The 12,998-nt window shown below is 39.7% G+C and overlaps 1 protein-coding gene across 1 annotated transcript; it reads left to right on the top strand.

The window, feature by feature from the left end:
* Positions 1 to 9,515: 9,515 nt before the first annotated feature.
* c8h11orf96 (chromosome 8 C11orf96 homolog) lies at positions 9,516 to 10,730 on the top strand. The gene has a single exon (XM_032522612.1). It carries the CDS (start codon positions 9,926 to 9,928, stop codon positions 10,304 to 10,306), a length of 381 nt encoding a protein of 126 aa, XP_032378503.1. The 5' UTR covers positions 9,516 to 9,925; the 3' UTR covers positions 10,307 to 10,730.
* The last annotated feature ends 2,268 nt before the right edge of the window (positions 10,731 to 12,998 follow it).

The following is a 12,998-nucleotide window of genomic DNA, read 5'->3' as shown; positions in this document are numbered from 1 at the left end:
GTGTGTGTGTGTGTGTGTGTGTGTGTTTAATATAGTCCTAAAAGTGCAGGCTGAAGTCATGCTGTGGTTTGCAGAGAAGCTTCTCTGGGAACGAGTTGACCGATTCACTTTACCCTCCCAGCCCCTCCCCTCCCCTGGGCTTCAGTCCATTTTCTTTTACTGTTTCCCTTTTTCTCCTCCTCTCCTTTTTCACCTATTAGCCTCTCCATCCCTGTCTTCTGTCACCTTTTCAACTCTCTTTTATCCAGCTTGGTCAAGGTGTCTTGTTTGTTCAGGTCATATTGCAGCTGCCTCTGTCTGGTCGTCCTCTAAGAGAGATAATAGTTTTGTTTGTCTCTCTCTCTAAATGTATTAACTTGAGAATGGCTGCTGGACTTAAGATACGTCACTGTCTTTTACTTAAAACTCACATTGCTTATCAGGGCCTACAGGGAGTCCCAAGTACATCTTCCTCCTTTCTTCCATCCTTCACTCCTCCTCCATCACAGTCATTTTCTGTGGCTTTTGTACAACTTTGAAGTGAACATGTTTACTGTGACTGTCAGACAAAACAAATATTTGCCTTCATATAACCTACATTATGGCTTATTATGTACACTAGGTAGTCTTTTCTACATAACACTAAGTGGACAATATTATTCTTTCAATGTAAAGATGATGACTTAAATAATCTATATTTGGAACATCAAGGAATGTAGATGGATACAATTTGTCAGAACTAATAAGAATTGAATAAGCCTTCAATAATCTTCAAAAGTAAATGCGTTTTGCTTTAAGACATTGTTATTTCATGTGTCAATCTTTAATGTTTTAATTTGAATGCCTTGTTCTAAGTTTGAATTTAATGGAAAACATGAACTCAGTTGGTCTAAGTGTGTCTCTCCTACCGTTTTCAACATCCACCACCTACCCTGTTATAATTATAGCGGCTGGCACTAATCTCCTGTTAACAGGAATGTCATTAGTGGCATCTTGAGAACATAACGGCTGATTGTAATGCTCCGCCAATGTGGTAACACTACACAAACTGTTCAGAAGGATACTTCCTTGTTTATTGCTACAGGCAAGGAAGTATTTCAAAAGACAATCCTGAAACCAGAAGGTCACAGCTGTGGGTCTACTAACAGCAGCTTCTTATGAGCAGATCATTGGTCACCATTACACTGGAAATAAATCTGTCTAATGAAGACATGTAGACTCATATTCGTTTATTTAAGGTTGTGTAATGTTTCTCTTGTGAACCGTTTTAGGAATCTGTAGTGCCCAGGCAAGGCAAGGCAAGGCAGCTTTATTTATGCAGCACATTTCATCAACAAGGTAATTCTAAGTCCTTTACATAAAACTAAAGGACAGGAACTCTTAGTGACTTCCCACCTGTAAAAACAGCAAATTGGCTTTTTTTTTTGGACTGCCTGGCACAGACGGGGGTACAGCTACCAGGAATCAAAGCCCGGGTCTTTGCGGTGTTGGATGGAATTTTCACCCCCCTCCTCACCCGTTCGCCCCCTGACAAAGTTGTGTTGACATAAATTCCAATCGGGATGGTAGTACCCTGTCTGTCTACTCATGTCTTATGAGTGGATTAAGATGGATTGAGGAACCCCAATTTTAACCAAACTGCAATTCAAGTATTTATTCAATAATTATCAAAACACTACATTTAACAGATAATTGATACCTTGCCAATGTGGCAAAAGCTGCAAGTCTTAAAGTCTTGTGCATCAACTTAAATGTAGTAAATATGATCGTAGACACACCTAGATTCTTTCTGCATTCAAGTGCACAACAAAAAGCAACCGAAAAAAATCATTATTTACTATCTGTCACACTAAAAATGTGTTTTATTTGTGAATGTATGTTTTTGTGCAGGGTAAACAGATACAGTGTTCCTGGATGGGAATCCTTCCCAGTCTCCAAGTCTCAGTCTATAAATAACCATGTTCCTATCGTTTCTTACTGACTCAGTGTCAAGAGAGGGAGGGTAGGGGAACCCTGCCAACCCCCAGAGGATGTTGTGTTTATGAGTTACCGGTACACCAACATTGCTTCTGTTGCTGGCTAATGTATTTTTAAACAGAATTAAAGCTACCTTTCTTTATAAAATTACACCATTGAGTGATGCTAGTTATCTATATACTGCTTACTGTATTGAACTTCCTAAATATAATGCAGTTTTGATATTACAGTCTTAGTTACAGGTAAATAACTTTTGAGTGGACACCATATGAGAGATGCAGAATGTAAAACAGTCCAAATAATACCATATAACCACATATAAAACCTTAAGATTATATTCTGTGTTTGCTAATACATTTTCAGAGGTGTTATACAAACAAAAACACTAGGTTCATAATATAATATAACTCAGTGTAATAACATTTTATTGGCTTAAATTCCAGTTGAATCAGCACCTCTCAGATACAGCTGCTGCAAAAACACTGAATACTAAATGTCAGAAATGGCTACACTGCTGAATGTTGTGCACAGTCACTGCACCCAGCTGTTGTTCACCAAGAAATGCAGTAGTTCTAATACATAAGGTCTCTTTAAAGACTTGTCGTACAGTGTTGTAACTGTGCACACTTCACAAAGGAGAGAAGACATACAGTACCTGGGCTGCCCACCAACTTTGGTTCCCCTCCTCTCCGCTGTCCCCTGACATTTAGGTTGCAATGGTAACAAGGGTGACCCATATTGGTGGGTACAGGGTGATTTGCTGGTACGGGAATGTGGCCTGTGGCGTGTACCTCACCTCTTGACCCGTGGACCTGGATAATGGATTTGCCTTAATTCTCTCTCTCTCTCTTTCTTTCATTCTGTTTTTACACACTTAGTGAAAGTAATTTGTTTGGACATTTTGTGACAACATACTATTATCTGATTTTCGTCTTGCAAACTAGCATTATAGTAAAATACTGTCCATTATTATATATTCATACAAGCTAAAAAAAAGCTTTACTTTAAGAAAAGTCTTTCAATAATTTATTTTTAAAATATATTTGAGCTTTCAAATTTAAACAGACCACGCTACAGACCCTTCGCACTGAAATCCACCTGCACAAAAATAACAAAAACTCCTGAAAACACTCACACACAAGAAAAATGTATGTGTATGACAATGTATGTGTCTTTGAATGTATTTGTGTGCCCTTATAAAAGTATGCATGTGTTAAAGGGCACTCCATTTCTGCCAATCCGTCCAGCGGATGTTGAGATGCGCTACAAGAAAAGTCTAGGGGTCATAAAAATCACTAGTGTTAATTCTTTGGGCACCATGGATGTAATAAAATGCAATGTCAATCCATCAAATAGTCAAAAAGTCTCATATAAGTCTTAATATTTCAGTCTGGGCCAAAGTGGTGGGGCGATGGACAGACTGACATTCTTAGAGTCATGCCTCTCAGACGGCTAAAAACAATACAGCTTTCATTCAAATTCCTTCAAATACCACTGACCAGTTTATTCTTACTTTTTGTTCCTGCAGGCACTACTTGCTAAACCGCAGGTTAAAAATGTCTAAATACTACTGGACATCCCTCTGGCGTCCCTTAATCAGACAGCTTTCTTTGCTGTTAGTGCTGTTCTACTGTGCTGTATGCATAGTATCCATTTGTTTTAGTGCATACTGTTAGTGACGCCGGAATAAGCTACACAATTAACATGCAGTGAGTCACGCTGTTTCCTGTTTCATTTGTGAAGTCTGGTTTTGTGCCTTGTCTTGTCTTGTTTTACTTCCTGTCTTTTGGTTTTCCCACTTATGTCTGATGTCTTTCACCTGTTTCCCAGTCCCAGTGTCACTTGCCTCTAGTTACCTCGTTACCCTGTGTATTTAGTCTCTGTGTTACCGTTGTCTAGTGCCAGATCATTGTTTCTGTTTCTGTATATTGTATGTATTGGATTCTGCAAGAGTGTGTGTAGTCTACCCTGTTGATCTTGGGTGTTCCTTGTATTTTTTGTTATTCCTGTTTTGGGGATTTTGCCTGTTCCTGTTTTTGTATGTTTTTGTATGTTTGCCTGCTGCTATCTTCAGGACTCCTTTTGTTGTAAGGATTTTCATTATTAAATATTCAACCTCAACACTGCCTGCTGTCTCAGCACTTGGGTCCTACATTCTCCAAAATCATAACACACTAATACTTGCAATTTACATTAAGTTATGACAATTTACATCTATTGTATATTGGGACAAACTACATTGCAAAGTCCTTTTCATGGCAGTGTGTTTTCTATGCCAATTATACTGTCAGCCCCTAAACTAATACCTTACATTGAGCCCTGTAACTCAACCTGCACACCCACTACGCACAAACATACTGCACGGGCGCACACACACACACACACACACACACATACACACACACAAACACACACACACATCAATGAAGGGGAACCTAGTGTTGAGCCGCTTATTAAGTATAACGTTTGCATCTGATTCCTTTTCCAGCCAATGCCCTTGTTACATAACCAGGAATGTAATATTTATATACTGGTACATATTATGTCACAGATATTGGCTCATATTCCTGTTAAGATCTCAGTTGGAATATGCTACTGCAAGCACCTGGAAAAGGCCCTATAGTTCTTTAAACATCAGTATATTATAATAAATTTAATTATGAGACTTTTGTATAACAATTGCATTTAAATTAGAAATTATCTTTTTTTAGCTCCTTTTGCAAGGATGCAATCTAGCAGTGACATATTGGCGAAAAATTAGGATACCATTTTCATCACCCAGTTTTCTGCTAGGTAAACTTTGGTTTAGTTCTTTAGTTGGTTTATCAAAGTAGTGAGACTGAACATACAGTAAATGTGCAGTAAAAACAGTTGTATTACAGTCAACTCCAAACCATCTTTAATAGGTGTGTGCCTATGTGTGTGTTTAGAGTGGGACAAGGGTGGTGTAGGTGATCAAGGAGGGGATTGGAGGGGATTATTTCTCAGCTGCCTTTGACCATACTCCCCGCTGGAAGTATTCACCTTGAAATGCCATCAGCTGTTGAATACAGGAAACGGAATGGGATAGAGCGATACAACACAGAGGATAGACCCTACAAAATACCTACCTTGGTTCAACTAGAAACAAAGAAACCACAATAAACTAAAGAATTATTTCTCATTTGAGCATAGTAGATTTTTTTTTCTCTTCCCACCAACCCTACACCAAAAAAGGAACCGTCACAGGCAGCAATGCATTCTGGGATTTACTCCAGGATTTTCCCACCAACAGAATAATAACCACAGTACAGAACATTAAAAGACATTTAAAAAAAACTACAAATCACAGCATGCAACAATGTGGAAAATGAGGCTATATTTATTCTAACATAGATTTTAGTTCTTTTAATTTCCCCTCTTTATTTTAAGTCAAGCTTTTAACAACGTGTTGAAAGACATGTGCATTGCAAGTCTTTTTTCTAGGCAATGTGTTTGCCAAATGATGTCCTTGTGTACACCACATGCAGCCTTGGCAGGCTCTTTTTAGAAAAACACGGCATCCCCAAGGACAGTCACAGTTTGTTCTCAATACACTCCCCATTCCCGACAAGCATGTCACAAAACACGTACGCCAAATCAAATGAGTGATGATATGAAATGAAAAAATCAAGCATGCATGCATTTCTGCATGGTCACGCACTAGAACCACACACACACACCTACAGTTAAACAGGAATCACAAATGTTGAATGATGTCACTTGACTAGCAGCTGCTGGCTTGATCATGTGTGACCTAAGATCCACTTAAAATAGAGCAAGGAGGTATTTGCAAGTTCACGTCCACGGCTTACAACCCCGCTGAACGCGTGTGTGCGTGCATGCTTGTGTGTGTGTGTGTGTGTGTGTGTGCGTGCGTGTGTGCGTGCGTGTGTGCGCGTGTGCGTGTGTCTGTATGAGACAAGGAACAGGATGACCTGGTGTCCATCTCCCCCTCCTGAGGTGTCATCTAAGGAATGCATGACAAAATGGTGGAGGTGTCCCTCCTTTAAACTCTGCAAACATGGCAAAGGAAAGCCCTTGAAATGCAAAGTTGTCACCTCAGTGCTATTGATCGTACTTTGCATGATGTACATGCTGTCACTGTCACTGCTGGCGATACTACAAGTTCATATTAGTAACTATGGATGACACTCGGGTTGCCATGATCACTGTGACAATGACTGCAATTATGGGCTATGATGTGAATTACCGATCACCCTGCTTTCATGGAGGTGCATTTGAAAAGTGAATTGACTATGTCTTTGCTTCATAAAACCATGTACACCATCCTAAATTTCTATCTTGGAGACAGTAAGTATCAGCACAATAACTAAGCAGAGCAATATCACTAATTATCACAGAAGTAGATTAAAAGAAATTAAATGTACACAAATATATCTCTTTCACTGACCCCTGCTTTATATGAAGTAAGGAACAATATTCCTTATAGTTCATAGTTTATTTGCCAGACTTGTTTGTATTGCACCAGCGATTAATTATCCCATCACACCCACTCTGTGCCATGCAGAAACAAGAGTTGCTTATTTCCATAGCGGCAATAAAGATTTTTTGTCTTGAGCGTTCAAATTAAAGTCACAAGCATGGCCGCGGGAACATATTTTGAATTGGGGGTGCTGACAAATTTTTGAGAGTGACCTTTTGAGCCAAAGTCAACCCCCACACACCACACTGCATTTATTACAACGCTCCACAAGTGGAAAAACATAATCCAAGACAGGGCAAAACTAGGCATGGGTAAGGCAGGATATAGGCACAAATCTTCGACAATGGTACAGAATAGGCCTACTACCAGGTCAAACACTGGGCCACAAAATACAAGGGCATGAAACACATCACTGAATTAAATTAAATTAAATCAAATGTTAGCTGCCTCGTCGTCTGTTGCTAGTTGTTGGAGTGACAGGTGTACAGGTGCTGCTGCTACTTCTTTCAGTTACAGTTGCTGAGTTTTCTGACTCAGGTCTTTTAGACTTTTAGCCTGTGATTGATTTATGAAGAAATCCAAAATGTGCTATTGTGCGATGTTATAGGCAAGTTTACTTCTGTACTGTTGACCCGCCAGGAAAGTTTCCACAACTAACTTCACTCCTGAATGAGAGTCAGCGTGCTCGCCTCGCTCATGGCTAAATAGGCAGATTCATTCTGATCAAATTCTGTTTATCTCTTACCTACCAAATTTTAAAATCAAATTGCATTTAATTGTAATGGAAGGGAGTAGGTTAATATCAATAATCAATTAATTAAAATAAAATGTATGTAATCTTTAATTAGGGTTGTAGTTTTTTTTACCTTTCGCTAAGGGGGTGCTGCACCCTCTGCACCTCTTGTTGTCCATGGAATACAAGTGTGTTGAATGGATCCGGAAATGATTTTGTCAGCTGCAGTGTGAATGTAACCAACCCAACCCTGACATTCCCCCGTCAGCGGTGACACTGATAAATTTAGTCATTACAGTTACAGTGACAAGACAGGATGACTTGGATTATGCCGGGACCGCTGATGAGTCTCTGGTGTTTCTTATATCTGTTTCCATGTGTGACGTGTGACCTATAAGACCGATGCTTCCTGTAAGACTGTCCATAACCACTTTTTTTTCTAATCTGCAAACATTTAAAAAATTTTTTTTTTTACATTTTTCAGTGGTTATCTTAAATAGCTTGTTTTACTCTCATACAAGCTGTTATATTTTTCAAGTGATGCATGTTTGAATCAGGATAAGTCTCATTCATTTAACTATCACTATTTACTACTTGCAAACTGATCACTGGTACTTTTTTAATTTTGTAATATATACTATGTATGTAGGTTGCTAATGTTATTCTACATTTGTATATACATGTACATTCTTGTTCATTCATAAAAGTTTATTTTTTGGTAGTTCTGGCATTTTATCTTTGATATCTTATTTATTTCATCTTATTTTTAATGTTATTTATTATTTCTAGTGTATTTCTAGTATTTTGGGTTTATGTGTGAGTGAGTATGTGTGTATATCCTTGGTAACTTGCCACGTGCTACCTGTAACTTTTGTAATTTGGGATTAATAAAGTATATCTATCTATCTATCTATCTATCTATCTATCTATCTATCTATCTATCTATCTCTCTATCTATCTATTTGTGGTTGAATGTAATGGATGCTAAATGTGTCACGGGAATGCTGAATAACACCAGCTGTCTTTAAACACTTCAGATTCTAAATGATGTTAAGCATTAATGCCCTGCGTCACACCTAGTTTTTGTATCTTCTCTGGGTATGTATCTGGGTGCCCTCAGGGTGCTCCACTTTCTTTCCACAATCCAAAGACATCCAATCCAGGTTGATTTGTCTACCTTCAATGTGTTGGTCTAAGTGTGTAAGTACGCATGTAAGGCTGCCACACTATACATACAAGAGGTAAGAGATGAAGTGGTTGTACCAACTCAGGGACTGATATTGTTTATCTCTTCTGCAGTCCTGTGAACATTATGAACACTGTTAGCAGAGCTGCCTACCATGTGCCATGTTTCTCTCCAGACTCACATTAGGGTGAGTTCAGATCCACTTTAACCACACATTTCATTTAATTGAACAGAGTATGCATTTCAAGTGCATACAAGGCAAAATCCATTGTCGAGCTCGTTAATATGTCTGTCTAGTTAGACCATAGTTACTTTGGCAAGTAACTAACTTATTTGATCCTGATTATGCAATTGGCTTATCGCAATGTTAGTGCTCCATACAATAGTAACTACACCCATGGCTTGTTTTTTTCGATTGAACCTCGTCAAATAAGACTTTGATTAACCTTAATATGGCTGGTTGTTCATTCTCAGCCAGACTCTCAAAATTCTGGCAAACCGTTCCTAAACTGGAGTTATACACATGGCAATGCATAAGTCAATACAATGAACATCTCCAAAAACTAATGCAATGCTATACAAAACACCACAACATGCAGACTCCAAAATTGTCACAGAGTCAACTCAACACCCCTGTAATGGACTCAGCTTTTCAAAGGTAGTTGTTTCTGACAGAGCTTTGTCTAACCCCTGTGTGTCCCAAGGACTCTGTCCTACGTTTTGTTATGAAAACATGTAATAGCAATTCAGTCTCTCAACCTTGACTTTGGTTTGGTCCACTTTTCTCCCTTCTCTAATTCTCTTTTTTGTCGTTGCCGTTCTGCATTTTTTTACGTCTCCTTTTCAATCTCGACTGTCTTTTTTCCCCTCTGTCTCTAAATTGCTCTCGCCCTTACAAATCTGTCTGTCAAAGCCCCATTACCCAAGCACGCACACACACACACACACACACACACACACACACACACACACACACACACACACACACACACACATATATTCTCTCCTCATATGTTTATTTTGGTGGGATGACTCTGACTGGCTGACTGCTCTGAAGGCCGGAACCATGACGGAGATGGAAGGAGGGGAGAAGGAGGGACCTGGCAAACAGGGAGTAGGGAGAGAGAGAGAGGGACTGAGTGGGTAGTGAGCTGCTATAAAAGAGTGTGCTGGAGCTGTCGGTGGCATTAACCTCAACAGACTGAGATTCACACATACAAAACGAGAAACAACCAGAGAGAAAGAAGACATCAGGCACCAGCAGAGTTGAAACAGAAACACTGAGGAGTGGAGAACAGAGGCTGACCAGAGCAGCTCAAAAGCATTTGTTTCTTTAAGGCTGGCAGTCGTCAGTGTACCTGGACTTGGAGGTTTGAGGAGTGTTTGTTTGGCTTGACTTTGGACAAACTCTTGCTTTGGTTCTCCTGAGAAAGACAGGTGTCTACTTAAATAGGACAAAGCACCAGAAAGAGCAAGGAAAGAAAATAAGACGTGCACAGCCAGTCAGCTGTAGACTTTCAGCCACACTTGGTGTTGCATTTAAACTAGATTTAATCTCGTACTTATTTGGGCTTCTGTTCTACCAATGGCTGCTGTGCGTCAGATGGTTATGGAGGCCTCTGGCTTTCATGTCCTGCCGGCTCACCTTATGGCCTCAGCCATGGAGGAGTTCCCCCAGCAGCTGCCTGTTCCCCAGGGCCCAGCAAGGGGCAAGAGCCGCTCCCGCAGACCTCGCGAGGCTCGCTTCAAAACACAGCCTGTCACCTTTGCTGAAATCGCAGAGGTAGAAGAGGAGGGTTCCTCACCCCTGGAGGAGGAGAGGGCACGTCGTTCCTTCCTGCAGTCTCTGGAGAACCTGCGGCGGAGCACACAGTCCCTCCATTGCCCGCCGGCTGCCCATCACAGCTGCAACCCCACACCTACACAGGCCAGCCTGGACTCCAGTGACTCGGATTCCACCCAGTGAGACGTGGGACATGCCCCTTTCCTGGCACCCATGTTCCTCGCTTCACCTTGACGCCGCTTCGAATTCAGGCCAACTGAACTGAACCAAACTGGCCTGTCTGCCAGCCTGCCTGTGTGTGTGTAAGCTGCTGCTGTCTGCATTTAATATGTACTAACATATCAACATACAGTATATAGCTCAACGATGCACTTGATGCACATCTGTAAAGATCTCAACCAGGCTGGTTATACTGCTGTATAGATAAGATGAAGTAGCAGATGATGCTGTGTTGAACACACTCTTCAAATGTATTCCTTTTCTACTGTAGATCTAGATCTAGATCTATGAGGAAAGCTTAATTGATGAAAGTTGGCTGATATTTTTCCATTTAAAAGTTGTATAGGTATTTTTTTTCAATCCAGATTTTTCTACTTGACCTGTCACTTTAAAAAAGACTGTTCAGTTAGTATTGTGACTTACCAAACTGTATATACTTGACTAAGCAATGTACTGAGCATCGGAAGTGACCTGGATGTCACTGAAGCAGTAGAGTCCCGTTACATAAGCTTTGACAAGAGTTCAAGCTCTTCTTTTCCAACTTCACAGTTAATTAAATCTCTGCTCTTGCTTTAATTCCTAAGCAAAATTGCCTTTCTAAATGGCTTTATTTATTCTATTTTTTTGTTCATAACCAAGTGGAGTTGTATTAGTGATATTTAATTGCTCTTCTAAAGTCACCTTGATGTTGTGCAAAAACATAACCTTTATACTTTGTATTTGTTATACTTTATACATATGTGTTACAATGTTTGTTGTATGTACTTTAATAAATATTTTCAAGTATTTTAAAATTTACTTTCCCATTTCTTTTTTAATTTCTATTTAGGAAGTGTGCTGAAACAACAAACTGTAAGTCGGCATTGAGTTGTGTGTTATTCAGACATGTTTTCACATCAACTGACCTGCCACTGTAATCCAACTTGATTCAACTACAGTCAAACAGAACCTGCTTGGATTGCATGTGGCTTGACTAAAAATTGACTCTAATTTAGTAAATCTCCAAGATGTGAGAGAAGTTATCTCCAGACGTGGGATGGCTTAAGCATTGGACTGTGATGCTTGTGCCATAAGGAGATGCAATCACAGCCGTACACAGATCGGAGACCTTGTTTGTGAGGTAGAAAGGGGTAGCAGCAGTGGTGTAGGCTAGTCTAGTGATACGCAGGTATACGTATATATAGGTATATATATATATATAAAGAAACTCCAGGATTTCCATATACCCACTTAAAATGTCCAATGACATGCAACAACATACTTTCCATTACAGTTTTGATACATTTTGAATTGTAATCTGTGTTATTTTTCTTTGCATAGAGGTATATTTCCACCGTAAATAGGTGCATTAAAGTTTATCCAAATGCAGAAAATGAAGTTGTTGACACTCAAAACTATGCCTAACCTCCTTTTCCCAAAGGCAGATTCTGGCCCATATTTACAGTATATGTATACATATACATTGTATTTTATGTCCTCACAAAGGAGACGTAAATAGTGCAATTGTTGGGGACTATTTTGGGGGCTTGTTTGGATCAATTCAATGTTGGTTTGGGTCATTTCATGGTATTGGTTGACAAAAAGAAAAATAACAGATTATTGCCAGCCTTTCTTTACTATCACGAATATTAATGTGTGCACACAGCAAGTAAAGCAAAACATCCTGACAACCCCTGACCCAGCTGCTACGTCTGACATGAAACAAAACACAACTGTCCTTCTATTAACAACATCTACTTCTCGTTCCCCAACCAATGGAGAGGATGGACAAAAAACAGCTGGTAGCACACACTCTCCATACCTCTCTTCTCATCTCTCACACATAAACACATATTAGTCATTGTTTGTCTAGTGCCTGTAAAAGCTGTCATACTTGACCACATCCAAAGCAGAATTACGGCCTGTTTTTATGTGTGACAATGCAACTCTGGAAGCGCTGCGTCACTGAAAGAAGAGGATGACATAATTGTCATTATGTGCTGGGGTGACAGGTTCAGCCGATTCATGCATCCACTTCATGCAGCCTACTTTTTTTCCGAAACCTAGTTTTTTTGTTGTAAGGGAAATTGGGGCATGTGCAACAGCATTACTGTAATGAATCATAAAGCCCCCACCCAATCTTATGTATGAAGATATTTCCCTCCTAATTAGTTTCACTGTCTGATTCTTTTCAATATGGCAGATGCTTAGGGTCCTAAAGCTTGAAATACATGTTAGTTAAAACCCAAATTTGGCCAGAATGATGAGAGAATAGTGTGACTGTGCACTTCTTCCCTCAAAATAAAAAATGGATTTCAAAGGCATTGTAGCCTTTGTTTGTTTTTTCTAAGCTCTGAGATTTAAACTCTGATTGCACTCTAGTTCATTAAAGGTTAACCTCCCCCTCTTCAGAGGTAGATCAGAGGTAGGAGCTAGACCTGAGCTGACCCCTAAAATCAATCAGTTAAATCTTGAAATCAACTGGAGAACAGTGAAGAGGTGTCCAAAGACCCCTGTGACATGAATGGTGTCTTTGTTAATTAAGGTCATATGACATGCTGCTTTTTGGATGCTTTTATACAGGCCTTAGTGGTCCCCTAATTCTGTATCTGAAAGTCTCTTTCCCGAACTTCAGCCTTAATGCAGAGTCACAGCCACTAGAGCCAGTCCCACAATG

Source organism: Etheostoma spectabile, chromosome 8 (assembly GCF_008692095.1).
Source record: "Etheostoma spectabile isolate EspeVRDwgs_2016 chromosome 8, UIUC_Espe_1.0, whole genome shotgun sequence".
In the NCBI taxonomy this organism is placed as follows: Eukaryota; Metazoa; Chordata; class Actinopteri; order Perciformes; family Percidae; genus Etheostoma; species Etheostoma spectabile.
Note: the sequence above shows the minus strand (reverse complement) of the source record. Positions and strands in the feature narration are given on the sequence as shown.

Excerpts from the sequence above, each read along its gene's own strand:
- c8h11orf96 (XM_032522612.1), top strand. The coding sequence starts at position 9,926 with ATGGCTGCTGTGCGTCAGATGGTTATGGAGGCCTCTGGCTTTCATGTC.